This window comes from Oryzias latipes, chromosome 21, assembly GCF_053564925.1.
Source record: "Oryzias latipes strain Hd-rR chromosome 21, Olatipes_Hd-rR_3.1".
Classification (NCBI taxonomy): Eukaryota; Metazoa; Chordata; class Actinopteri; order Beloniformes; family Adrianichthyidae; genus Oryzias; species Oryzias latipes.
In genome coordinates this window covers 3628046-3655951 of record NC_136257.1, presented here as the reverse complement: position 1 = coordinate 3655951, position 27906 = coordinate 3628046, and the positions used below count along the sequence as shown (strand labels likewise).

Below are 27906 nucleotides of genomic sequence, written 5' to 3'. Positions count from 1 at the left end.
GTGCAGTTAAACCGCATTACAGCGAGGGAACACTGTATATAAAAATCTATTGGCATTTATCTTTACAGTGTGAATCATTTAGCTCATTACCGTTCTGAGAGAAATAATGGTCTCAAACCTTATTTTGAAATGTTCTGTTTGTTCTTAATACAGATGCTCAGCAAAGGGAAGGCCATTAGTACAGAGGCTTTAAAAAAGTTTGTGTCTCGGAGAAAATGGCAGGTGAGAAACTCTGTTTTTATCAAAATATGAAAACTTTAGTCATCTTTGAAGGGAAATGATTGATCCATGGTTTTTATACTGTGGTGTTTATGTATTTTTCAGCGATCAATAATCAGCTATAAATCCAAAATGGTCATGAGATCCATCCCAGAACTGTTGAATGACTCCTCCAGCCATGTCTCCATTGCAGTTCCAAGACACCTTAGAGAGAGTTCAGCTTTGCCGTCATCCTCATCCGACTCAGATGAAGACATTGATGAACTGCCTTTCATCCCTATGCCAGTTAACATGGAGTTCTCCAGATCGTGGATGTCTTTGAATGACATTCAAAGCAATGAGGGAGAAGCAGGGAAGCCAGATGGAACAAGTAAACGGTCAGAATCGTCCGTTCAAGCCCATGAGGTAATGGAGTGTGACTCTGAAGTACCGGGTACAAAAAGTGTTGACGTTTCCTGTAAAGATACGCTTTGGAAAAGACAATCGCAAGAGAACGATGATCGTTCTTCGAATCATGAAAGGCTTGCGGATTTGCCAGAAAAGCAATCTAGAAAACCTCTGAAAAGGGGTTCAAGTGTGGAGTCTGACAAGGCAGAAGGAGGACGGAGAAAGGGAGAGCTGAGACGCGGCGGTTCGGCTGACAGTGCGCTGCTGCTCCGGATTCCAGCTGAGGAGGGAATCGAGGAAGAAAACCGAGAGGACGGGCGGCGAGTACTGAAGAAAGCTGTTTCTATGGAATTACCCAGGAGGAGCACCAGTCCAGGAACTGCCAAGATGAGTCAGGAAGATTATGCTCTGAAACTCGAGCTGATGAGACAAAGACTGCTTCGTGGTGGCTCTGTTGATAACAAAATGAGTGGACTTAGAGGACCTCTGTTGGAAACACTAGGATTGGGAGATGAAAAACGGTCATCTCGCACCGCTCGTCTCGGTCCACCTCCACTAACTAGAGCTGCTTCCAGTGATTTTCCAAGAGATGACGTGCCCAAACCGAAGATTTTACGCAAAAGTACTTCTTTCAGTCAAGGAGACTCAGAGCCCATTCCTTCACATCGGCGGTCTGGAGCTCCTTTGGAGATTCCAGTGACTCAAGCAGAGGAGAGAAAGCTCAAAGAAGCCATTTCTATGTCAGCTTTAACAGAGCAAATCAAGCTTGACTCTCGTCCTGTAACGCCCAGAGAGCCTTCACCCAGACCGCCAACTCCAGAGTCTGTAGTGCGCGAAAGTCCAACAAAAACAGAGAGTGATGAATATCTAATGGAGAAAGAGATAAAGACGGATGAAACCATAAATGAGAAGATGGATGGACTGACCACAGAAAGTAATTTTGATGAGAGGTCTAGCACAAGTGGGTTTTCAGAGAGGGACATGAGTATTTCTGAGGAACCAATCAATGAATCAGAGTACGTGGGTCCAAGAATGCCTACGCCACCCTCTGTAGGTCAAAGCGTCGAACCCGTGGAGAAAATGGACGAAATGGAGGAAGGAGAAAAGAAGCAAGAAATTGAAGAAGGGATTGGAAAAGATGGAGCAGAAAGGAATAAAAGTGTTGATTCAAGTCATGAAGGAACTACAAAAGCTGCTGTAGAGGATTTAGAAAACAGAATGGACATGCCTGTAAAAACGGCTGAGATAAGTATAACCACAAGTTCAGTCTTTGTGAGGCCAACCCAAGAGTATGTTCACGGTCCGGGACATATTGCCTCAACCCATGTAACGCCTTCAATTCCTGCACGAGTTGTTCTTCCAGATGGAAGGATGTCAGCCTATGCTAGCATAATGCAGACCATCATGGTCCCAGCTCTTCCATCTGCTAATGAACAAACCTCAGGACCACCTGTTGCTCCATCCACCACATTATCCTCAGTGTCACCTGAGGCATCTGCACAGGTGAGCGTGTCCTCTCATCACCCAGTCGTCTTATCAACCACTGAGCACCCTGCAGTATACTCCAGAGTGGCGTCACCCGAAGTGCTGCTGAAAGAACCCACTCCACCAAAGACTTCAACGCAGTCGTCAAGCCAACAGGAGATCTCAGCGGGAGCTGGATTTCAGGACATTACATCTGAGGAAGTTTTTGAGGCCCGCTTCAAGAAACGTGAATCCTCCCTCTCTAGAAGCCTTAAATTTCTGTCACGTTCTAAAAACGATGATAAGAGTCAACCTGTTCCCCCCGACTCTGTAGAGACTCACGAAGAGATATACAGACCTGGCCCAGTTGGTGCACCGTTGGAATTTGCCCCAAGAAGACTCGAGGAGAAGTCCAAATCAGTCCAGGATCTTCGTGAGGCTCAAAAAGACCAAGGTTTCATGAGAAGGCTCTCAATGCGCTTAAAAAGAACCCCATCAACAGAGCGGAAGGACGACCTTTCAAAGGCAGATGATTCAGCTGCTTCCAGCCGCAGACTTTCTTGGACTCTTGGCAGAAGAGGGTCTCAGGAAAAGAAGGAAGGTGACATGATGCAAACAGATGACCAGGATCAAAAGGAACTCAAGAAACCAAGCGAGTCTCCTGTGTTGGCAATGCGCAGAAAGATTGAATCCACAGTGGCTGGGCTCTCTACAAGAATTCGCAGCTTCTCAGAAGAAAGGAGAACATCAGAGGAGAAGGAATCGAAGAGAACGCCCATTCTATCTATGCTTCGACGTTCTACGTCAGAGAGCAGAGCCATGAAGGTTCCGCTTGTTCCCCAGAACCAGCTGGCATCTCAGGCCCAAAACGGGGCTTCATCAGAATCTCTTGACTCCATGTCAAGCCTGAAATCGGAAACTTCAAAGGGTAAGAGGCTAAAGCTCTTCTTAAAGACGTTACATCAGAGCACAGGCCGGTTGGACATGTATCTGACGGTTGAGCTGGCTTTTATAGCTGGTTGAATTCTCCTTGTGTGTTCGTTTGTTGCAAAGGTCTGGAAGGTGAGCGCAGATCCCGCTGGGATCGATGGGGCCTGACAAGATCGAGGCGAGACAAGACAGTTTCCCAGCCTGACATCCCGACAGCCATCTACACCGACAGTAGCGCCGCACGCTCACATCAGTACTCCAGACTTGCTTCAGGTGGGTAGAAAAATGGATTCCTAAAGAAAACAGTTTGAAGCATCAGCATCAATTCATGCATTGTACTTAAGCATGTGCTTGTATATCTTACAAAGATGTTTTAGAGGTAAAATATATAGATGACACAAAAACAGAGCTAAGTCGCTGCTACACAAAATACCTACAAAAAACAAAATATCCAGATATCTCCAAAAAAGTCACTTTAAATATTAGTCAGTGCTCAAAGATCCACTCTGATAGTTTTTTGAGTTATTTCCACACTTCCAGTGGTCTTTTATACTGTGTATGCCTTTTTTTAAGCAAAAAAGGGCAGTTTGAACCAAATATTTAGTGACAGAAGAAAAGTTCATGTGTTTTAGGATGCAACCCTTGTGCTGTCCTATGGGGTCAAAACGACCATTGACGTGTTCTCCCTACCATGACAAAGGTGGATAAAGGTGGAAAGATTTCATGTAACCCATGGACACCAGTGAAGATCACAAATCATTGAAGAAAAAAGGTTCAGAGCACTGTCTAGTGGGTCTAGATGACCCAACTCCCAATGTTAAAGTGCCTAGGATAGCACAAGGGTTACAGAAAAAAATTCAGAGAACTACATGGGAATACTTCAAATGTCTGAAATTGCTCCAGTTTGAAAAATACAATTTATCAGTTTTTATATTTTCATGACAGTAAACATGTTCTATATCCACTACACTTATTACACTGTGGTTTCATAAACTTTACAGCACTGATTTTACCAAACAGATTTTTTTTTTGTAAACCTTTGTGCCGCATACTCATGTGGGATTTCCTGTCTTTGACCATCAGACTTTCCTCCAGTTTTCCATATCAAGCTGAGAGACCATGTCCTGCTGGAGGGCGATCCAGTGACACTCAGCTGCCTTCCAGCGGGAAGCCCCCACCCACACATCAGCTGGCAGAAAGGTGTGAACGGATCATTTAGAAGTACTATTTAGCTGCTAACTCTCTAAAGTAATGAAAGCATTTAGCAAGAAAAATTGACATAAATAGGTGAGACTTTATAATAGAGAACGCTTTATTATTGTTAATTAGTGCACTTTAATCATTATTTAAAATAAAATTAATAGCTTTTAAGCATTACTTTGTGTTTGTAAGTTTAAAATTGCAAAGGTTATTGGTGATGTTTATTACTTAATCTTACATAATATGTTCTAAGCAAAAAAAGTTCAACAATTTGATTTAAATCATAAAGGGCATGTATTACTAAGCATCATACAGGCATGTGAGTTAATGTTAGTATTCCCCTAATAATGTTTCATTACTGCTTAAACATGATTAGTGTAGTATTACTGCCTAATACTTCACAACAATGTGTTTAACATTTACTTTTTTAGTAGGGAAATACTTTTGCAACCATTTCTAGATGTGTTTTTAAAGATTACTTCCACATAACAGATTACCATTTGTATCCGCAAATAATCTCTCAGACAAAAAGCCGCTGGAAATTGATGCCAGGATGAACATGATCTCCTGCCCTGACGGCCGGCAGCTCCTCATGATCATGCAGACAACCAAAAAAGATGCAGGGGTTTATGAATGTGTTGCTACCAACCCTCTGGCGTCAGTGTCCAGCTCATGTACAATCTCTCTTGCTCGTAAGTACAGCAAGCGTGTATTCAAACAGCTGAAATACTTGTCCCCTTAACAGATTTATTTTTTTAGTGTTATCATTTATATTTTTTAACAGGTCTCCCCAATCGGCCCGGGACTCCCGAGATTCCGCAAAAGTATAACAACACAGCGTTGGTGTTGTGGAGGCCCTCTGACACAATGGCACCATGCACATATTCTCTGGAGAGGAAATCTGAGGGTCAGGGTCTTCTGTGATACACTTTTCATGCTTTTAATCAACAACTACAGATTGTTTAAACACATCTAACCAAACTTTGACTTTGAAAAGATGTCTGGACACGCAGACTGATCTGCATCTTAGTTACATCATAGTTTAAACTATTTTAGTCCTGCACCAAGAAACATTTTTAGGCAAAGCAAATTCCCAAAGGACACATTCTGGTAGAATTCCAGCAGTTGTTTTAGACATTCATCTACACATCAACTATATATAAATACCTGCTCCATCTCAAGTAGTGTCATGAGGGTTGCTGTATTCTATCCCAGCTATATAGAGGTCAAGGTAGGGTATACTCTGAACAGGTCACCTGAGAAACACATTTGTACACTGTAACTCCATCCATCCATCCATCCATCCATCCATCCATCCATCCATCCATCCATCCATCCATCCATCCATCCATCCATCCATCCATACATACATACCTGCTTTATCCCTTTTGTTGTAGAGTTTCTGGATCTTATCCCAACCACTGTGATAAATTAAGGTAGAGCACACCCTAGATTGGTCGTCAGTCCATCGCAGGGCAATCATTAATAGTGAAGGGGAGTATTAATACCCTGGTATCGAAATATAAATATCCGTACATCACTAATTTTGGTATCGACGACTCTATTAAAGTACTGATTATTAATTAATAAATAAGAAAATGAAAGTGCATGTGTCATTTCTTGATATTTTTTATTCTTAGGCGAGTTACTCCAGTGTTTTATGCCCCTAGCATTTTGAACTGCTCGTCACATGACCAGAGGAGCCGCAAGTCGTGTATGTTAGCCTTAGCAACAATAGAGCACGACATGAGTAGAACGTTTTCTTATTTTTTATTTTGCCCACTTACGTTGTTAGCTGCCAAGCTTTAGATGGTGTTTATTTTTAGGATAACAAAAATGTGCCTGAGAAACAAAATTCACCAAAAAGAAATTACCAGTAAATTGGTATCAAATATTTTTTGCTAAAGGTTATTGGTGTCATGCTGAATTTTAAAAGTGCAGTATCGCCCATCCTAAGAGGCAATTTAGCATCACCAAATGAACAAACAAATATGTTTTTGGACTGTATGTTATTATTTGTGTGTAATTTAGTTTAGTGATACGCTTCTACTAATCCTGGATCTACTGATGTCACCAGGTGATAACAACTGGCTGATTGTTGCCACTGGAGTTGCAGATTGTTATTACAATGTGGCTGACCTGCCAGCAGGGGGCTCCTTCAGGTTTAGGGTAGCTTGTGTCAACAAAGCTGGCCAAGGCCCTTACAGTAACCTGTCAGAGGTGGTGCATTTGGATTCTTTCGGTATGTACAAGCATAAAGAAAGATTGATATGTGTGATGTATTTTTGAAAAGTTGATTTGATGTGTCTTCTCAGAACCAGCTAGAACTAGCTCAGCTGTGGTGGTGAAGACTGTTCATGCTGGGACATCAGCTCCCCCAGTGGTGATGATGTCATCCATGACCGTCCCCCCCATGAAGCCCGCTCCACCTAAGTCCACTACAGTAACAAACATTCAGCCAGTCCCTCCATCAATGCCAGCTCCAGCAATATCTGTGTCTCAACCCACCTCGCCACTGACCATCAAACCTGCTGTGCAGGTAGCCGTCAGCCGACCGACCGTGACTCTGTCTGTTAGCACAATCTCTACCCAGCAAGCTCCTGTCCAGACACCCCCCAAAGCCAAGACCACGATTAGCATCAGCGTAAGCAAGCCTCATCTGAAACCTCCCCCTCTGGTGCCACCCAAACCCCAAAGTCCAATCCATGCATTCCCATCAGTTACCCACAGCCCCCCTTCCCCTGAACCCTCACCAGTTCCTGCCATTGGAAAACCCATTTCGTCTCTCCCAATGTACGTTCCCACCGGATCAGCTCATCTTACTGCGCCGCTTCCAGCTGTCTCCCCAACAACTCCAGCAACAACAGCCCCTGCAGTCACCCCAGTCACCACGCCCCCGCCTGTGGTGGTGGTGCAGAGCCTGACGCCCGTTATGCTGGGAGGAGACAGCCGCAGCCCCTCTTCGGGACGTGTCACTCCAACAGGACGGGTGACGCCCTCAGGACGTAGAACACCGCTGGGGAAGCCTGGGGAGGGGGCCCTGCGCCAGGGAGTTCCTCAGAAACCGTACACATTTATGGATGAGAAAGCAAGGTAAAGCTAAAGCTAACGAGGGAACATGGGAGTCTTTGCAAAAAAAATGTGCAACTTTTTTCCATAAACAGATGCAATTGGCTTTGTACACCGTCATAAAAAATCAATTATTTCTTCTTTCAGGGAAAAAAATCCCAAAAAATAAGAATCAAAGGTGCCACAGAAGATGTTATCAGAACTTAAAACTAATGTTACTCAAGAGGCTTGAAAGCAGGGGTGTCCAAATCCAGGCCCCCAGGGCCGGTGTCCTGCATGTGTTTAAACCAGCCTTCCTTTGAAGCTCCATACTGGCTAAACACACCTGATCCAGGTAATCAGCAGCAGGGAAGGCAGGGTTTCTGGGTAACCAGCGGCAGGCCGGCCCTCGAATCCTCGGTTTGGGCACCCCTGCTGTACAGTAGAGCATCCATCCATTTTCTAAACCTGCTAAATCCTTTCTGGGTTCACAAGGTTGCTGGAGCCTATCCCATCCATCAATGATGGGGTACACCAGTCCATCGCAGAACCACCCAGAGACATACAAGCACACACACTCACATTCACGTCAACCTTAAAGCAATGTTGTCCGAAAAAAAAGGAAGTTGTTATTTTAGGTTTAGAGGTCAGAGCTGTGGTTGTTGGGCCAATTTAAGTCCTTAGGCTTGGCAATTATTTCCTTGGACTGAAAAGCCAGTGGAATGACGTGTTACGTCATAGGAACAAATTCTACATTGTTATTGCAGAATATAATTTTATCTGTTACAACAATTTTTATGGCAAAATGCAAGTCATTATGTTTGTGTTTGTTTACAGCACGGAGGTTTCTTTTGCACCCAAATCACTTGGGTGGTGCTGACATTTTTGTTTTTGGGCACTCCCTCTCCTCATCAATGACGATGCTTTCCTTCTCACTCAGGGGGCGCTTTGGTGTGATTCGGGAATGTCGGGAAAACGCCACGGGCAACCTCTTTTTGGCAAAGATTGTTCCATATGAGGCAGACAGCAAGCAGGCGGTGCTTCAGGAATACGACATCCTAAAGTCACTTCATCACGACAGGATCATGGCTCTACATGAGGCGTATGTTACACCGCGCTACCTGGTGCTCATCTCTGAATACTGCAGTGGGAAGGAGCTTCTCTACAGTCTCACAGAAAGGTGACTCACTTTGGGGCTACATCATCTTTAAAATAATGAATGCAGTAAAAAAAGCGATTTTAACAAGCTGTTTTTTTTTGGGGGTCTCTCAGGTTCCGTTACTCGGAGGATGACGTGGTGACCTATATTGTGCAGGTTCTGCAGGGTCTGGACTATCTTCATACGCGCCGCATCCTGCACCTGGATATCAAACCAGAAAACATCATAGTCACCCACATGAACATCATCAAGATTATTGACTTTGGAAGCTCTCAGACATATAACCCTCTCTTCCTCAAGCAGTTTAACCCTCCCATTGGAACACTGGAGTACATGTGTAAGACCTACAGTGCACCACTCATTAGGATGCTCTGTGCAATCCTATTCTGCTGCAATGCACACATCTATTTTCAGCTGTTATCTTTATAAATGAAGGGTCACAGTTGTACCCACTTGTGACCGTTCTAATGTGTGTCCCCACACACACCTTTGTGACACAGGCTTGGAACCATCTACCGATGTAACATACCCTACTATATGCCTTAGGCACATGCACCCAACTGGGTGATTGACTTGACCAGGTGCTGTAGGTTTTTGGGTTGGTCCTTGGACGGTCGTAGACAAGCAATGGATACATCAAGTATTTATAAGGTTACTGGAAGTTGCACGCACTTGTGATGATGCTATCCTATGGATACCTTACACCAAGATGCAGATGCCCGTCGGACCCCTGTAGGATGCCCACACAAGCAAGGAGTGCACACTAATAACCTGAACAGCAGGCTCCTTACACAGTGTGCAGAATTTGTGGAGGTTTTGAAAAAAGGAAAAATGACCCTTACTTACCTTTGCAGGTCAGGTGTTCAAGGCCAGTTGGGACTAAGGCTTCTAATGTTTGCATATGAGTCTCAATTCAAAACCTTCAGAACAGAATTGTGATGCTTTGGACTAGGGTATTGAAGTAGACAGGAAGTGAGCATATGACTATTTTGCACGGGCGAATCTAAGCACACAAATAGAAGTTGTAAGATTACAAACTTGTCTGATTAATGTCCTTTGAAATAATTATAAAAAAATCAAATTCATATTTCTTTTGTTTGGTGTGCAGGAGTTATTTGCTGATCATTAAGGCCTCACATTTCACTTTATTCTTTTTTTTTTTTTTTTTAGCTCCGGAGATGTTAAAAGGAGATGTTGTGGGACCTCCAGCTGACATATGGAGTTTAGGGGTGGTGACTTTTATCATGTGAGTGGTTTCATACCTCCTTAAATGGAATTGTGGCATTAAAGTCAGGTTAAATGTTTTGTTATCATTTGTTGAATATGATGTGGGAATTTTGCTGCTCTCGTCAAACCATGAAATGCTTTGTGCGTGTTTTTGAAGGATCTCGACTTCCATCCTCCCTGTGTTCCAGGTTGAGCGGCAGGTTGCCTTTCATGGAAATCAATCCTCAGGAGACTGAAGCTAAAATCCTGGCAGCAAAGCTTGACCTCTCCAAACTCTACCAGAATGTGTCCCAAAGTGCCTCTCTGTTTTTGAAGAAAATTCTCTGTAGCTATCCTTGGTAAGCAACACTTTGAATTGCTTAGCTATTTGCCAGACATCCTTACATTTAAGTCTTTGGTCAAATATTACACTAAATGTCCTTCAGTCCCTTGTAAACTCCTCATTACACTCTATAAACACAGACAGACAAATATTTTCACACTTTTCTCTCTTGTTTAAACTCTCAAAGTTCAAACCTTCATAGAAAAGTTACCCCAGTTTTATAAAATTAAAATAAAGCTCAATGTATTCTGCACAGCAAACAGAGTTGAGAGGAGTTAATTGGTAGTGGTCTACTGCCAATCAGGATACAGAACACAATGCACTCTAAAAAAGAAAAAAAAATGGATCAGGACTGGCGCATGTGAAACCAGGATTGGTTTACTAGAGCGCAGTCCAGTGTGGGTCCCTATAGACCCTTACGCTACTGACTACCAGTAGTTATGTAGCCACAAGGGAGCCCAAGTCTGGGTCTCCCTGTGGCGGTCCCCAGCCCGCTTAAAATACAGGGTTGTGTCAGGAAGGGCATCCGTCGTAAACATTTTTCTGCCAAACCACCTGTGCGAATCGCTGAAGGGAAATGTCGGCAGATGAACAACATATGTATATATCTATCAATATTCATATTCTCTATTCTTAAACTCCTTATGTTTGGACATTGTTTTAATTGTATACTGGTCTGTTCCATACCTTTCCTCCATATATGGAAATACAAAATTGTCAAAAGTAAAAGTTATGATGAAACAACAATGATCTAATTCATGTCAGTCATTGCATAAGAGACTGAGGTGAAACTCAAAGTTCCTGTCCATGCGACCTGCAATAAAGTTACTTATTTTTCTTGCTAAGCTTTTCTTTGTGTTTTTGATTTGTTTGTTTTGTTCAAAAGGGCTCGACCGTCTATCAAAGACTGCTTCAATAACTCCTGGCTGCAGGATGCATACCTGATGCGCCTCCGTAGGCAGACCCTTACTTTTACGACAACTCTTCTCAAGGAATTCCTGGCCGAGCAGCAGCACAAGCGAGAGAAGGAGGCCACTAAGCATAAGGTCTTACTGCGATCCTACCAGAGCTCACCGCAAACCCTCACCAGCACCATCACGCCAACCGTGCCAACAGCGCCCTCCGCTCTAGTCACCCAGTAAAAATGGGCTTCCAATTCCCAACAGGCAGGACTTCCTGGGGGCAGCTCTCCTCAATTGGGCAAGACTGGTGGTCAGAGGGTGTTGTTGGTCTCATCAGATCAGAGACGTTGAAAATGTTCAGGGGAGCTTTACTCATGAAACGCTGGGAGTCATCAACCAAGACGACATGAATCGTCTTAGTGCGTCAAACAAGAGTCCAAAAAGGCTTTTGGACGTAAGGGAATGTAAGGGAATGTCGATGATAAGGCTGACCTTATTTTCTACCGTTGGGACTTCTTTCTGCACTGGATGATGCCGTCTTTGGCTTCATACCTCAAAATGCGTAACTTTTACAGAAGTTTTTACACAAGTTAGTTTTTTTCTCTGCAAATAAAAATACCTCTACAGTGACTGCAGGCAATTTTATGAGTACAGTGTAAAAACCTACCATGCAAAGACTAGAGTGGCTGTTAGAGATGATCCAGGTAAAGGGGTGTGATTATTTAATAGGAAGTACAATCAGTAGATAAATAATTTCAAAATAAACAGCACAACTTCATAACAGCACAGTCAAAGGAAAGTTGTTGAACGCCTGTTTAAAACTCAATCTGTAACCCGGTGATAAGACGGATGACCAGAATTTAACTGCCATTTTTAATGAAGATTCCCAAATTCATAGCAACCTAAAGAAGGAAACATTATGTTCATTGATTATTTATGATTGTGTGTAGCAACTTTATAGATCATTGGTTAAGATTGTAGCAGCTCCAGAAAGGAATTTTCAACCAGTATACTTTATGGGTCAAGGATACATCCCTTGCTTCTCTTCAAGGGCTACTTGATCAGAGGAGTTGTCCACAGCCGGTTCAGACTTTTGGTCAGATGCTCGTTCTTAAAACGTACATGAGAATGTTTCTTCCAACAGTAATGTGCACAAGGGCTCCCAGATTCTTCTGCAGCAAAATTTCTTTTTTTTTAAAAAAGGTCAAACGGCCAACAAGTTTCCCCTAAAACCAGCCATTGTCCTGATCATTTCTAAGTTTTTTAGCACTATTTGGGAGACAATGTCAGGGTTGCAGTCTGCAGGTGGCCCAGTGGTTAGCACTCATGCCTCACAACGAGAAGAAGGGACCTCTCTGTGCGGAGTTTGTATGTTCTCCCTGAGCAAGCATGGCACTCCGGCTTGCTACCACAGTCCAAAGAAAACATGCTATGAAATTTTTAATGAATTGACAAGTTTTTATGTAAATTCAAGAAGAACAAAGAAAGTTACAAACGTATTTAAATTAATGACAAACAAAACTGGTCATACCATCACTGTACTGGTTAAGAAAAAATAACTATAAAAAGCATACTTTCTTATTTTTTGTGCAAAAAAATTTCAAAATAAATGACCTCAAATCACCCATTTTTTTTAGACATAAGATAAAACATAAACTCCCAAATTAAATCAACGAGTTGATTTTTTTTCAATCAATTCTGATCACCTACAAAGGGCTTCAGTGCGTTTGGCGTTTTCCTTTAGATGACAAGTTCAGTTTTTTGAGAAGCAAGGAATTTTTCTTTTGTAAATATTGCAGTCATTTTGTTCACATAAAGCAAATTTTTGCATATTTTAAAGTAATTCATCAGATTGATCAAAAAAAGTCATTGGTAAGTCACTGATGCTTCTTTTTAAGAATGCAAATTATGAACAGTGTTTATGAAAGATCTAGTGCCGTTCAGAGATTGACAGTAATTCTTTGAAAATGTTGGACTTGTTGCATTTGATTGCTTTTGCTGGACAACACTGCCCTTTTTTGCAGCTCCTCGTCTTCTCGGCTTAGTCTATTTTCCTATGCAGAACAAACATCCTGATAACTCGCATAAGAATATAAGCATGGCAGTGCAGAGTTGCATTAAGTTCCCAACGTCTGTGCAATATATCCACTTCTTATTTTATCACCAATTAAATCAAAATAAATCAATCATTGCAGGATAAAGGGTTTCCTAACGTTTTGTATTAAACTCCAAAGTTGTTTAGAATATGCGCTGATGTGTGTGTGGCGCTGAAGGTTCTTTGAGATAACAGTAACGTGACTGCGTTGTGTGTGTATGCGTTTTTGAAAACTGTTTTATTTATGGGGCGACTGTAAATGTCACAGCTTCTGCTTTTTCGTTTCTGAGACTGGCATGGAAATGGCATGACAGCTGTTAAAGCTAGAAAAAATTAAAAAAGTGAAAACATGATGGTGTTTTTGTCGTTTTTGTTGGTTTTTATTAAAAGAGGAGTAGGTTCACACCGTGACAAAGCATCCTGCCCTGCCCACAGAGTCCGGCTGCTCTGCTCAGAGACATTTCACACGGGTGGAGCAGGCGACCGGTCCTGTTCGCGCTCCAAACCCTCCTCTGGAGAGCCACACCGTCTATGCATGACCCAAAGCCAGCGGAGTAGTGAACAGAATAAACTGTTTCTATGCACCATGATCGGATCAACAATCGGCATAACCCACCTATCTCCATCTAAAAGAAGTCTTGATCCGAATGAGTCTGATCGGGGCAGAGTACATGACGCATTTTTATTCCGATCAGGCATTTATTCCGATTACTTTTGTCTTCATGTAACCTCAGCTACTGTTATCCCTTTTCTTTTGCAGGGAAGATTTCTGTGAATAGATGGGTGGGGTTTTGTTTGGTGTTGTTTCTTCACCCTAAAGCCCTTTTGCTGCGCCTCAAGTTATTGTTTATCTCTCATTTTTCTTGTAAATATATTAGTTCCGTTTTATAGAGCCAGTCTTTAGGTGTTATTGTTGTGGAATTGTGGTTGTTTTTTTATGTCACGTTCCTCCTGATCTCCACCTAGACATAAAAAAGGGCATAAAATCCTGATTATACGGATAAACACAAACCCGCTCACGCCAAAAGCCATTTAGAAACATGGTGACGGATGTGAACAATGATTTACTGCAGATACATTCAAATTTCTGCCACGGCACTGTAGGCACATCATCATCGCCCCAGTCGCTGCACAGTGTGACACCGGCCGGAGACGTCAACCGAGACGTGAATTTTAGCCCCATACTGCAATCCTGTCCTTTATCCTGAATCTCTTTCAAGCGACTATAGGATACAATAATGTAGCAACTCTGTCCATAACAATGTCTTTTTAACACTGAAGATAATGAAAACTTGACCGAACTTCACTACATTTATTCTACGCTAATCCAAACATGCCATTCATTTTTTAAATTAAAAGCTGGCATTTTTCAAGGCCAACTGGGTTAGAAAGTAAAAAAAAAAAAAAAACGCTTTAGTAATATTGCCATCGCTGTCCCTTTTTTAAGCGGCTGAGAAAATGCATCTTAAGGACAACACTAATCCAAAAAAATGTTCAAAACCCAAGCACTGAATTGTCATCAGAAGCCTGGTCTTCTGTCTGGCCAGCAGAGTTTGGAAGTTTGAACACAGAATTTTAGCATTATTGCCATTGTCAGAAGACAGAACTCTGTCTGTCTCCCCCTCTGGTTACCAGCAGGAGCGATATCCAGAGTTCTAACAGCATTTCCTGGTTGCTGCACACCTGACTCTCATGCATTCATCAACCACAGCATACTTAAGCTCTGCACTGAGCCTCACTCAGTGAGAAGTGTTATTTGTGCCACTCTGCCTGCATTAAGGAGTGCTATCTGGTCCTCTGACCCTGTTTACCTGCCCTGACTCTCGTCTGGATTTTGACCATCCTGTCTCTTCTCTGATGAACTTATGCCTGTTATCGACTCCTGGCTGCCTCACTCTGATTCAGCTTTGTGGACTTTAGCTGAGCTAATGAACCTGCTGCAGTTGGATCCAGCCATCTGCCTGTTCTTGTGACAGCCATCATGTTGGCTTTTTAGGGGGAGAGATGACTTTTAAAGGACAGTGTGCATTCTGCAATGACTGCCAGTCTTTTCAAACAAAAAAAGACTCATTTTTAATCAAAGAACCTGTGTTCTTAAAGGCTAAATAAGAGTGAAAGCTCAAGCCTTGTCTGCAGTATTGTCATTTCTGCTTCTTTTGTGTTATAGTTCCAGCTCTACCTGTTCTTCCTCAACTTCATTTACTGAGATTTATATTATATTTGGAATTAGCTGCAACAAGGTTGTAAGATCTTTTTTAACCCTATCTTACACCGTGCAGACTCAATAGATTGTTTTAAAAGTCAATTTAGTAGAGGAGTATAAGATACAATCACAAACAAATCTTTGCAGGAACATAATGGTAATTTACATATCTGTTGCCTGGAATGAAAAATAATGCAACACATTTTACAGAAAAAGATTACTTTACGTGTTGTGACCAAAAAAAAAGATGCAAAAGCAAAATGGGATATTTAACAACTGATGAATTCGTGTAAGTCTAGTTACTCTAAACTCATCGTGTTAGTTCTTCTAGATAATGAAGAGGTTTCGGTTCTCGATGAGGACGAACTCCACGATGTGGTTCTGGTACACCATATTTACTGCCACGTTTCCTGCATCCAGGCTCGGCCACATTAGAGTTGGGCCGAAAACAATAGAGATGCCCTGAGTGGACATCAAGTTTTTCTTGGAATGAACAAGAACCCTGCAAAAACCGGGAGATAAAAATTAGGTCCATGTTAATGAAATAAAACAGCAACATTAACTGTAAAGTATCTTTTTAACGTTAGGGTTTCTGGTTGCAATAATTATACCTCTGCAGATGAGCGAAGAGCAGTTTCATGATTGCATAGTTTGGTGGAGGCAACTGCTGGACCAACTTTCTCACAGCATCAACTTTTTCTTGGTGATCTTTGATTTCTGATCATGAAAACATTTGGTTATTTGAATGTTTTTTCAATGCTGACTAGCTAAAACATTAATTAGACCTGAAAATATCTGCACTTTACCACCAAAAAACAAAGCAAATCAAGACCTTGTCAAGAATACTCACTGATGGCCTCCACAAATGGGTGGAAGAAACTAAAGGGGAACAACGGTTCTGGCAGCTCTCGAAAAAACAACTTCAGAGCTCCAGTGACCACATGGATGTCCTCCCACTGCTGGTGGTCCAGATCAAAATCTTCCTCTTGTTACAAAAAAAGAAAGAAAAGTCGCCAGGTTACTAGAAATGAAAAAGTCACTCATGCATATGAACGGAGACTGACGGCAGTTTTTCTTTTGTTTGTACAGTAATAGTCAGAATGAAACTGTAGACCAGAGGTCACCAACGCAGTCCAAGCCCCAGCAAGGCACGCTGTAAAAATATCAAAGGTCTCAATGGAATTCAATATAACTTTCAAAAGTTTCATTTGTGTTTGGAACAAATAAGGGAAAAACGGATCACTAGCAACGGTTCTGCGCACACGCATGTTCCAAGGATTACCCCTCCCCGTTCTACCTGTGCACTTCGCGTGTGCGTCATTTAAATAAACTGTCCAATTCGGGCGTCAAATTCACGCTTGTAACAAGCATCAATTTTTCTGCTTATACAAAAGTGTGTAAACGTGCCCCCGCCGCGTGTGGGAGGAGCTACTGTTAAACGCTTTACTCGACCCAATCATGGATGACGAGGATAATGAAAGATCAGATTTATTTAGCCGCTGCTCCTCAGTAACCAGTGGGAGGGGCTTATAGCAGCAGGGGACACTGTGACAGAATGTACAGTAGCAAATTATGACATGCCCTGATTCCATGACTTTTTTAAAATATTATTTTGTGTAAATTTGCAATGTCTCATTACATTGCAAACCTTTTTCTTGAGGCCTGTGAAAAAAATCCCAGAAAGCAACCAAAGCTTAATCCTAATCATATGATGGGGTTCACTTAAGTGAGCTAATTTGCAGCAACTAGAGCTGGAATCACTAGAAAATAAGTAGACGCTTCACGTTGTTTAATGACCGTTGTGGCACAGGAAAGCAACTGTATGGAACAAGATGAACTTTAAAATAAGAACATTTTAAGAGTGAAACAACTGTGAGTCAAAATATGTTGTTCAGTAGTAAAGTAAACCTAGTAACTTCTATCATTTGTGGGAACAAATGTAATGTCAAAATAGAACACATTTTGCACTCAACCGACCTTGATCAACGACAAAGCGAAGTTTCTGAATTGTAGCCAGATTTCCACTGACCCTGTAGATCCCGTCAGTCTCCAGACCTAAAAGATCAAAAACACACTTGGTGTTTAGTATTAACCAAGCATGATATTCAAACAGCAGAAACGATTCGCGCGTAGGGGCGTCGACTATAAATGTTAAGTCGATGTACTGACGTAATCTAAGGTCCTGTTGCAGGCTCGCCGCAGCGAGGTGCATCGACCAATCAGGGATTCAGCTTTGGGCATCTGGCGTTTTCAGTAACTCGATCGAAGGATAGAAAACTAAATCCAATGAGGCTGCTCGATGCGAGGATTTTAGTTCTGACATTCCATCCATTTGCCGGAGGCTGTCAGGGTTACTGCTGGGCAAAGGCGGGATACACCCTGGTCAGGTCACCAGCGATCAAGCACCCAGGGTCCGGCCGGACCGTTTGCCACCTCCCTGACATTTTTACAGACTAGCGACCTGTCCTGACTGTACCCCACCTTCGCCCAACAGTAACTGGGACAGCCTCCAGCAACTCAACTTGGCGAGCAAGCCCCGCTCGCTCGTTAGATTGCACAGTGGTGCAGTGGTCAGCACCTCACCTCGCAGTGAGAAGGCCCTGATTCGAATTCCAGGTGGGACCTTTGCATGTTCTCATGTATGCTTGGGTTTTCTCTGAGCACTCCGGCTTCCTCCCACAGTCAGAAAACATGTTTGGTGACTCTAAAGTGCCCCAAGGAGTGCATATGTGTGTCTCGTGACAGACTGCCAGCCTGTGTGGGGTGTACCGTGCCTTAACCTACAGTAGACACGGACAGGCTCCTGTGACCCAGACGGATATACTGGGTTAAAAAAAATGGATTGATGAATGATTGGTATTTATGGGCTTAAGAAATGGTTGAGCCTCACAAATATTTACTTCACCAAACCTGGCCCTCTTTGTAAAAAGTTTGGACAGAGGAAGTTTGATGAAGTGCCCTAAATGGAGAATTTACTCAATGATCATTGAGTAGATGGCCACTAGCAGTGATAGGTTAGAAAATGGAGAAGTGGCTACCAATGAAGGGCAACAAGATTTAATGCAAACCAAGATATTTATGGGCACCAATTCATAATCAATGGGACAGCAGGTAGACTGAACTCAACCTTGATGATTGAAACTGTAGAGGACGATTTGTAATATGTCATATGTCCCATATGAGTCACGTAGAAACCTATTACCTCGTTTTTCAATGGCATCCAAACAGGTCTGGATGAACTTTGGCACCGTGGTTCCTTCACGCTCACAGAGGGTCAACAAATGGCATCCGAACACTTGATCTGGAAAATATTGGAACGGGAATGTCATTTAGCTCTGTTCATCCGTCCGGTTTTTCACGCCTTTCCAGAGTTGGGTTGCATTTTAAGAAAAGATTTCCAGTTTTAGTATCTCTACAGAAATGTCCTCCAGTTCTACAACATGGTCTGAGGTGCTGCTTGGGTCCACTGCATGGTGGGACTTGTCCAGAACACCAGGTGACAGAGCCTCTCACCCTGAAGCATCTCTGAGGGAGATGCTTCAGGGTGAGTCAGCCACTGTTACCTGACATGTTATCCTTCTATTCATGATTCAAAGCTCATGACCATAGATGAGGGTTAAAAAATAGATGAACTAGCTTCTTCTTCACCTCTGTGAATTGTTACAGTGACCTTGATCTAGGCAGCCTTTTGGGACAAAGAACGTCGGATTAATGAGATAGAAAATTCACTTGGTTTTTTAATTGAAATTACTTTAGATGTCACCTTTTTAAAAAGTTATCAGCAGTAAAAAAATGAATCCAATTTTAAAATTGCCCATTCACTGTTGAAAAAAGCAATTAAAATGTTTTTGTTTAAATGTTTTTTGTTAGAAAAGTAGAATAAGTGAGATCTAATAATTAACATCTGAAGGTTAAGTCTAAAAAAAGAGTTTATCAACCTTGGGGGAAAACAACACATACAGTAAATGTGGTTATTGAAGAGTTCAAAAGCAACAACCTTTGATTAAGCCTTTCTCTTGTAATGTCTTCATTGATGGACGTCTGGTCATAAATTTTTTCAGCCTGTTCTTCACTCCATTCTTGTCAGTGCTGTCTGAGGCACTGTGCTTCAGCTTTGTGCTGCCGAACATGTCTATGAAAAGGTTAAAAGGATGGTTATTAAGATGCTTTTAAATTTGCAAAATTATTCACTGACTTGTAAATAATTGTAATGAGTTTGTGTTTATATTGTAGTTGTGAACTATAATGGCTAAATAGCTTTCAAATCCCAAGAGCCAACATTTTATTCACAAAATAAAATACTAAAATGGTAAATACTAAACAAAGTTTACGCTCTTTTTTACTGAATGAGTTCATTGTACATTTACTAGAGTGTACCAAATGACTGAGATACATTACACAGTTGTAGTACTCCAAAACAGCCTCATGTTTCATGAAAATGAAACTATGTGTGACATCAGCTGTACTTACTAATGGAGCGCCTGTGGGATGGGTTTCTTTGCTTGGTGTTGGGGGAGGCAGAACCATAACTAGATGAGGACCTAAATCTGGGGAGGTGTTCTGTGCTGTTTGATCGCTGCTGCAAACCCTTCTCTTCTTTAGTCTGAACAGAATCAGGTTTTAACAACAGCAGACTAATTATGACGTGAGATGTTCATGTTACATTTTCAGTGTTGCGTGAGAATTCTTACAGAAGAGTTGATATTCTTCCTGATGGCGTTGAACCATTTCAATGCAGTTAAGTAGCAGTCATTCTGGACAAGGTATTCACTTCCTGTGCATGTTGTAACCTAGGATAAACAAAGTTCCTGAGAAAATCTTTTTTTGAGCTAAGTCTAGTCAGAAACTAGAATAATCAACAAAAACAAACAATAACACAAACTGAATGAAGAAAACCAGCTTTTACTCAAGACAAATAAATCTTTTGAAAACGGCAAAAGATTTAAAAAGTAAAAAAATAAATGATCTACGTTTATCAAGGTTTACTCCAGGGTTTCCCAACCTTGGTCCTTGGGGAACACTATCCTGATTTTTTTCAATCCTACTCTACTCAAACACAATGCCTGATGATGCTTTTGCATGATAAATCGGCTGATAAATGAACTAAATCAAGTCTGGTTAAGAAGAGCAACGTGGGAAACCTGACATTGCATTGCTCAAACGTGATCCTCGGAATAAGGAGTCATGTATTTTTTACCTGGAAGACATTTTTCCTCCTTGATTTCTGGCTGGTCCACTCAATAACTGCCCCACATAGTTGAATCGTCTCTGATTTACCACTTGGTGTCTGAACAGAGAAAAAGGTTTTTGTTAGATTAAGACTAGTTTTCTCATCCATGGATATTTTTCTATGTGATCAGTTCTGTCATTGTCATTAAAAACTGAACAGGATTTCCATACCAAACCAGTCTCTTGCTTATTTTTATAAAACAGTAGTTGATCTGGTGTCAGCACGGTCCACATCAAACTCCAGCTCTTCTTTTGTTTCTTACCCTCAACTGAGAGTTTAGCCACATTCAGATCTTCACTTTTCAGTTGCATCTGGAATCAAAGAACAAAAAGATGTAGTCTGACTTATAGGCAGCAAAAGCTGAAATTGAATAGAGCAGGGATGGCCGATACATCGGTGGTACTATCGGTATCGGCTGATAGCTGATATTTGCATTATTTGAGTTTATTGGTATCATTCATTAAAAAAACTAAATAAATACATTATAAATGCAGATGTTGTTCTGACTGTTTCAGATACTTTTTTTTAATTGTGTACTTGTTCCTAATAGATCCCTGGACCTGGGTGACTTATGTTTACAGTTATGTCTAATAGTCATAGGTAATAGTCAGTAAATAGTGTGACTGTTTTCAGAGATATTTTCAAAGTTTTAAAGTGATACTTGTTCTTATGAGATCGCTTGCTGTACATTAAAAGGGTCAAGTATATGATGATTTTTCATCATAGGAAAAGTTTAGCATTTCTAGTAAAGAAACAAAGGAAATCTAAACTGTTATCCTAGATACTTAAATATTGGTGTCGGCAAATATCTCATATCGGCCACAGTTGCGAGGGAAATATTGTATATCGGTATAGGTCCCAGAATAAACTCTTCACTTTGTCTATTAAATGCTAAAAGAGTAACCACCATTTACCCAGTTTGTGATCACAACAGATACAGCAAATATCTCTAAGTGAAATAGAACTTGTCATAAGCTGCAGGAGGGTTAGCCTAAAGTAGCCGTTTTAGCGTTTAGTGTTGTCTGAACATGCTTCTGTTTGTTGGTTAAAGAGATTCTGTGGCTGGCACTAAAAAAAAACCACAACACAGTTTTCCAGACTAGTTCCTGCAATGCTAAAGAAATCTGTTAGTGGTTCACATACTGTTTTTAGGGTAGGGTCGAACTCCTGCAGAACCATGGACTTAGACTGACTCAGTCGGACTTCAGAGCTCTGGGCAGTCTTCATTCGCATCTGTACAGCTTTCTCTGGCTCTGTGCTGGTGTTGGAAGGCTGAATGAGTAAAGCTTTTTTGCCAACACTCTCAAGGTTTAATGCTCTATAAAGAAAAATAGAAAGAGTGTTGGGATGACAGATTCCCAACAAGTTTACTGCAGACACTCAAATGAAAGCAAATAGGAGCTAAATCAACCTTCATCGTTTAACTTGTCTAAAGCAGGCCTGGGGTGCAAATATTTGCACCTTAGACATGTAGGGTCCTTGGTAGGGGGGGTGCTTGGACATCACTGCAAGCAAGCAGCAGATGTCCTCCTGGCGCCCTACCCGCCAATTTTAACCGCACCTTAGACATTTAGGGCCCCTTGGTGTGGAGGGTGAGGGGACATCACTGTGAGTAATCAGGAGATGTCCCCTTAGTGCCCTACTCGCCAATTTTAACTGCACCCCCATTAGTACACACACCCCTCCCCCTTCAATATATACATTCAAACATAAACACACACACATGCACACAAACACCCTCTCAAACACCCATACACGCACACACATTTTACAAGGAAGGTGGGACCTGGGTCCATCTGTCCCCTACCCCTTCCCTGGTGGGGGGTGCGGGCCCCTTGGCGATGGCGGCCGTGTCCCTTGGGTGCCGGCTCCCTGGGCCCGGCGGTGCTCTCTCCGCACGGTGGGGGGGTTCATATTACACCTGAGCCGGGGGTGTTCGTGTCCCTGGGGGGTGGGTCCTGGTCCTTGCCCCTGGGCGCTGGGCCCCGCCAAACTTTCAACATGGCCGAGCCTGGTCGGGCCATATTTATAACATCCCTTGTGGGCCGCCCTTTTTTCCCCGGGGTTCCCCCCTCCTGGGCGGGGGCGGCGGGCCCCTGCCTTGCTCCTACCTGGACCAACCGTGGGCCGGGTGGGTGGCTGCCTGGAGTGCGGAGCGGGTCTCCCTTGGGGGGTCCTGGCTCGTACCTGGGGTCGGGGCGGGGGGATGCCCGGAACTCCTGGGTGGTGGTGGGGTGCTCGTCTGGGGCTGTGGGCGTCCCTCTCCGGTGGGGCCCTGCGTTGGGCTCTTCCGGCGCGGCGGGGGGCTGCTTTCCTGGCTGGGCTGGGGCGGCGCTCTCTTTCCCTCTGCGCCTCCCTGCTCTCTGGCTCTGGGGGCCTCGCGGCGGTCCGGCTGGCCCTGGCCTGGGTGGCGGTCTTGGTCGCCCGGGGGGCGGTTGTTCCCTGCCTGTTCCCGTGTGGCGTTGGGGGAATTCCGGCTGCCGCTGCTGCTGCGGCGGGGGTATGGGTGTGGGGGTGGCTGGGCGCTCCTCCTCCTTCTTTTCACATTCCACCATCCATTTTAGAAGAACATAAACACTCACCTGAGCACAGGTGTTAGCTCACCTTTGCACTAATAGTTTGCATGATTGAATGAATGAAAGATTTCACACTAGTTGGTTTAAAGGCATAGGTATGCGTTCGTGAACACTATCTGTTTTGTGTGCATGTTGACATGTGGACATTTTTGCGGCTAGCAGGTGTGTTGATAATATTTGAGTGTGTGTGAACAGGCCCCGCCCTTTTTGTACTACATTTGAACCGTACCGTAACGATAAACAACCAGTAAACCTGTCTGCTCTATGCTGCTTCATGGTCTTACCCCCCTTCCCCTCCTATTATCACCCTCCTACCCCCCCCTCTCTCTAACGTCCCTCTCTCTTCTTCCCCTCTTTCCTTTTCCGTCCGGTCCAACACCAAAGATTTTCAAACATGATTGAAATTAATAAATTTTGGCCTCAATTACAAAAGGGGTTTATTCAGACATACCTTTGGTTTGTCTGAAGATGAATAACCCCTCTTGTTAAAATAAAATATGTCCAACACAAGAGGCCCTCAGCTCTCATCTGTTTGCCTAGCTGTTGGACAGGACAAGTTAAAAAAAAAAAATAAAATAAAATAAAGCAGGCCTGGGGTCAGAAGACTACAGGTACAAAAGACATGTTTTAGGGTTAGGGTCAAGTTTGCTGGATGCATAACATCAAACAGATGTTACCACATTTCAGTTTTTAAATTATAATGATCACAGTTTTTTCAAAGAAATCTCACTTGTTGCAATCTTTTAATGTTTCTTTTTTCTGCTTTAATATTCAGCAGAAGGAAAAACAAATTAAAAAAAATGATAAGCATGGACAAATAAAAGACATCAATACTACTTGGCATTTTTTTCATGACAAGCATCAATAGTTCATTAGTAAGGCAGGTTTTGTCTTAAAACTGTGATGCTGGTTTTTGTACTGTTTCACAAAGACCCTAGTCTACTGTACTTTTCCCAAACACTCCTGTTGACGAAGACTCTGGGGTTTCTACGCCTTCTTCTAAACTCAAATAAGGCTTTATTAGCTGTCACTCTAGGTGTCTATGATAACCACCAACTTTTGTGGATTCTGTAGAATGCTTCATGTAATAACTGTGTTGAAGAGGGTGCTATGATGTTCAAGCTTCAACTTTCTCACAAAGTCGTTTTTTTTCTTGTAAGGATTTTCTGAGAAGGAATGCCTTCTCCTATTCCACCTTCTTACTCTTCTGTCGTCTTGTCCTCTTAGTGTCCCGCTTTTCCTTATCTAAACGTTTCCTCTTAACACACTTCTGAACCACCAGTAGACCACTAAGTCTATTGATCTGTTTTTCCTTAATCCAGATGACACACCAAGTACCTTCCTACAAAAGAGGCCCTACGTCAATGCATACATTGTCACACAAACTTCATTATACACTTGTATAGAAAAACTATTGAAGTGGTGGAATTGACCTATGAGCCTTTCAACTTCACTCCCACTTGACCCAGAACTCTCACTTCATACAGAACCAAAAATGCCCTTTCTTAAAATCCCTGACGATGTCCTTGTAGCAGCTGGATCCCTCTCCACCCTCGTCATCCTGAGCGCAGGCTTCGACATCCTCTTCCACACAATCGTACTGCACAGTGTTGACATTGTAAATGCTTTTGAGGCCCAAGGCCTCAGATCAGGAAGAACCTGTCTATAGCTTGCAGCTACACAGTTTTGTCCAATCTCTGTTTTTGTGGTTTGTCTTTGATTCAGACCCTTGTATCCCTGAATATCAAATGGTGCCGTGCAGACTTTTAGGAATGGGGCTGGTTTGGGTGTATTTAACCAAGCCACTGATTGTGTCTCTCTGAAGAGATAAACAAAAATCCACCAGTCAATCCGCATGAAGACACTCGCCCAGCTCAACAAACTTACACACTACCCTTCCATGCCTGGCCATAAAAACCAGAGGGGGGGACTTGTGTCGTGATTTATTAACTCCTTGAAATATAAGAATTGATAGAAACGATCCCCACATTGGGTGCCAAGTTTGTGGGGGTTTACCATGTATTACATTTTGAGAGGGTTTTTTTTTAAGCAGACAGTGACGATGCCTGCCGAATGATCAGCAGTAACATGTTCCACAGCTTCAGTGCACAGGTTGAAAAGAACCGTTCCCCTCTGAGCTTTCTCTTGGACTGTGGTACCTCCAGGAGAACCTGATCAGCTCACCTCAGGCACTGCAGTTGGGGTGCAGGGAGAGAGAAGCTCAGAGAGGAAAGATTATTAATAAACAAACAAACAAACAAACAGAAAGGATCTAAAAAGGAACCATAAAATTCACTGGCAGCCAGCAGAAGGTAGCCAGGTTGGGAGTAATCTGGTCTCTCTTTTGCGCTCCAATCAGAACAAGAGCTCCTGTATTCTTGACCAGACACCAGAATTAGAGGGAAAATAAAACAATATTTAGGATTATCAATACAATATATTCTAGTGTGGAAGGCCAGATTCAAAGGTTTAACATATGCTCCCTGGGCCGAGTTTGCCCAACAACATGGCTGCTCTCACCACAGTCTTCTACACCTTTCATTTCGTTCTTGTTGACATTCTTTGGTCACACATTAAACCCAAGACTCTTTGTACCGGGGCAAGATGGATGTCACTGTATAAAAGACCTTCTAAATAAATGAGCATGATTATACAGGACAAAAACCAGCCTGGTTGTAAAATGTTTGGGATGCTGTAAAGCTTGTGCTAAAGGACGATGGTCAGGTATAAGCATAGGCTGCAGTATTATACCAAAAGAAAACAAAACAAAATTCATTTCCTTTGTCGTTTTTGTTTTCCTGGACCCTGCTAGACATCACTGGTCGAAAGAGAAGAAATAGGAGGGATTTAAAAACAGACGGAAATAAAAAAAATGTATTTACTTAATTTGCCTTAGCACAGCCATTTTACTGTGGTTGTGGGTATCATGGACTCTGGTCCATGGTACCACTGGTGCTTTAGATAGCATTTATAATCAGTCTACTAAAAGCACAGAAGGGCCAATTTACCAAAATGTACTCTGAAAAACAGGAAGCAGCACTTTTGTGTATCTTAAAAATATTGCACTTTGTTGAAAAACAAACACCATTTTGTATTTTACATAAAAAAACACCAAAAAACATACAATGAGGGCACAAATGACAAGCCTTTATTTTAGATGACACTGTGTTTTCACCTGTGTTGTAAGTGGAAAAATAAACAAGCGAAATAAAACATTTTTATTTACTCATCTGCTTTACAAGAGTTCATCAATGCTGTACAACGTTTGTCAAATAATGCCACAGGCACTGAATTGTTTGGTCTCAAAACCTTCCGTTGCAACTGAAAGACCCCAGTTTGCATCCAGATCTGAACATGAAATGGGCAGATCTGTCTATGGCTCTTAAAATAGTGTTTCGCTGAATTCTGGTGCTTTTACACAAATGTTTTTTGTCACTCGCAGTTGCACATGCTTGCTTCAAAGCTTGTGCTCTCTGGTCTTTCTATTTGTACTTATATTGAGTTCTAAACAACCCAGCTAAAATTTGCAGGCAATAGGACGTCACAGCTTCCTGTGAAACTGGACGGTGACAAGAACTATGACATAGAAGCTGAAATCTTTGGTACGTTTATAGAGGTTACATGTCATAAGATAAAATATAGTTTAAAATATGTCTTTATATCTTTGTAATGCTGACGTTATGCTTCACCTGTGTATATTTATACATAAAACGACTATGCAAAATAAGGAAATTCTAATGCTTCCCATTTTATTAATTTCTGCTTTTATGTTCCAAACAGACTTATAAAGTCTGCACATGAGGCAAAAACCATTGTGTTCTTACCTTATTCCTGCCATCTCTGCATGTGCCCTGCGTTAGATTAAACCCAGCAGATCTGAACAACTAAGGTCTGACTGTTAGAGGAAGTTATGAGATGTCACGTGTTTTCTGCAAACCAGCCATCTGTCACACCACTGAAACCTGCTCGTTTCCTGAGTAGGAAAAAGAAGAAGTCCTCTCAATGCACTCACTACACGTTTTGTCCTAACTGATTTTGTCAACACCAACTAACTTGTTGCGTATTTCAATCATTTTAAAACTCTGAGTCAGTAGAATTACACTTCTGAGACAGACTTTTCTGTGAAACAAGTATAGACAAGAATGCTGAAGACGTTTTGAACATGCTGGAATTGACAACCAGACATGTTTAGTGTGCTGACACACACCCACATAAACTTATCTAAATGCAAAAAAACGTCTGCTGCTGAACTTTAGTCAAAAGTCCCAAAAACTAATGAAGTACAGACACCAGCAGTATATGTCAGCATGAGTGCACCTTTAAATCATTTAGATACATTTTAATCTTTGGGATATTGTTCAAAATATACAGGAAGGATCAATACAATGAGGTATATTTGATCACCCTATAATTTTTGTAAGTTCTCCCTTATCCCTTGTGCTAGATGACCCCCCCCCCCCCCCCCTTACATTGACGTGTTCTCCCTACCATGACAAAGGTGGATAAAGGTGGAAAGATTTCATGTAATCCATGGACACCAATGAAGATCACAAATCATTGAAGAAAAAAGGTTCAGAGCACTGTCTAGTGGGTCTAGATGACCCAACTCCCAATGTTAAAGTGCCTAGGATAGCACAAGGGTTAAAGAAATCATGGAGGTCAGACATTTTCATCTCATGTGCATGTCCACTGTGAGAGACACCATCTAAAACAAATCTAGAAATCACATTGCATGATTTTTTGAATTATTTATTTGTATGCTACAGCTGCAAATACGTATTTGAACATCTATCAGCAAGAATTCCGACCCTCAAAGACCTGTTAGTCCGCCTTAAATAGTCCACCTCCACTCATTATCCTAAACACCTGTTTGAGGTGGTTAGCTGCATAAAGACACCTGTCCACCCAAAACAAACAGTAAGTCTCCAACCACTATCATGGCCA

At 42.2% G+C, this 27906-nt stretch overlaps 2 protein-coding genes across 4 annotated transcripts in view; one reads left to right on the top strand and one right to left on the bottom strand.

The window, feature by feature from the left end:
- The window catches only part of spegb (striated muscle enriched protein kinase b), a 52380-nt gene extending 39074 nt beyond the window's left edge, over nt 1-13306 (top strand). The window contains exons 29-41 of one of the 2 annotated variants that reach the window (XM_023950760.2): nt 154-222; nt 325-2998; nt 3124-3273; nt 4084-4200; nt 4725-4892; nt 4985-5107; nt 6278-6442; nt 6516-7293; nt 8189-8428; nt 8521-8744; nt 9578-9653; nt 9823-9972; nt 10843-13306. In XM_023950760.2, the coding sequence (XP_023806528.1) occupies nt 154-222; nt 325-2998; nt 3124-3273; nt 4084-4200; nt 4725-4892; nt 4985-5107; nt 6278-6442; nt 6516-7293; nt 8189-8428; nt 8521-8744; nt 9578-9653; nt 9823-9972; nt 10843-11098 (5190 nt within the window). In that variant the 3' untranslated portion in view covers nt 11099-13306. The remainder of the gene's footprint in view (nt 1-153; nt 223-324; nt 2999-3123; nt 3274-4083; nt 4201-4724; nt 4893-4984; nt 5108-6277; nt 6443-6515; nt 7294-8188; nt 8429-8520; nt 8745-9577; nt 9654-9822; nt 9973-10842) is intronic. The other variant, XM_023950761.2, reaches the window with a different exon arrangement.
- Nucleotides 13307-15242: 1936 nt separating this feature from the next.
- On the bottom strand, nt 15243-26911 carry arhgap15 (Rho GTPase activating protein 15). Of its 2 annotated transcripts, none has more exons than XM_004081505.5 (12): nt 26787-26911; nt 21530-21704; nt 20557-20697; nt 20354-20443; nt 19848-19946; nt 19627-19759; nt 19154-19288; nt 18359-18457; nt 17134-17211; nt 16007-16141; nt 15768-15873; nt 15243-15658 (listed from the first exon to the last, which is right to left on the bottom strand). In XM_004081505.5, the coding sequence occupies exons 1-12, from the start codon at nt 26798-26800 to the stop codon at nt 15484-15486; spliced, it is 1380 nt and encodes a 459-aa protein (XP_004081553.1). In that variant the 5' UTR covers nt 26801-26911; the 3' UTR covers nt 15243-15483. The 2 variants fall into 2 exon arrangements, with proteins under 2 accessions (XP_004081553.1, XP_078795221.1); XM_078939095.1 differs by lacking the exon at nt 26787-26911 and adding an exon at nt 22194-22925.
- Nucleotides 26912-27906: the final 995 nt, after the last annotated feature.

What these genes read in the sequence shown, in the direction of transcription:
- arhgap15 (XM_078939095.1), bottom strand. Translation starts at nt 22,300, where the DNA reads ATGAACCCCCCCACCGTGCGGAGAGAGCACCGCCGGGCCCAGGGAGCC. An exon ending in ATAAGCAAGAGACTGGTTTG is followed by an intron (nt 20,444 to 20,556) that starts GTATGGAAATCC and finishes TTCTCTGTTCAG; the next exon opens with ACACCAAGTGGTAAATCAGA. An exon ending in GGAAGAATATCAACTCTTCT is followed by an intron (nt 19,760 to 19,847) that starts GTAAGAATTCTC and finishes GATTCTGTTCAG; the next exon opens with ACTAAAGAAGAGAAGGGTTT.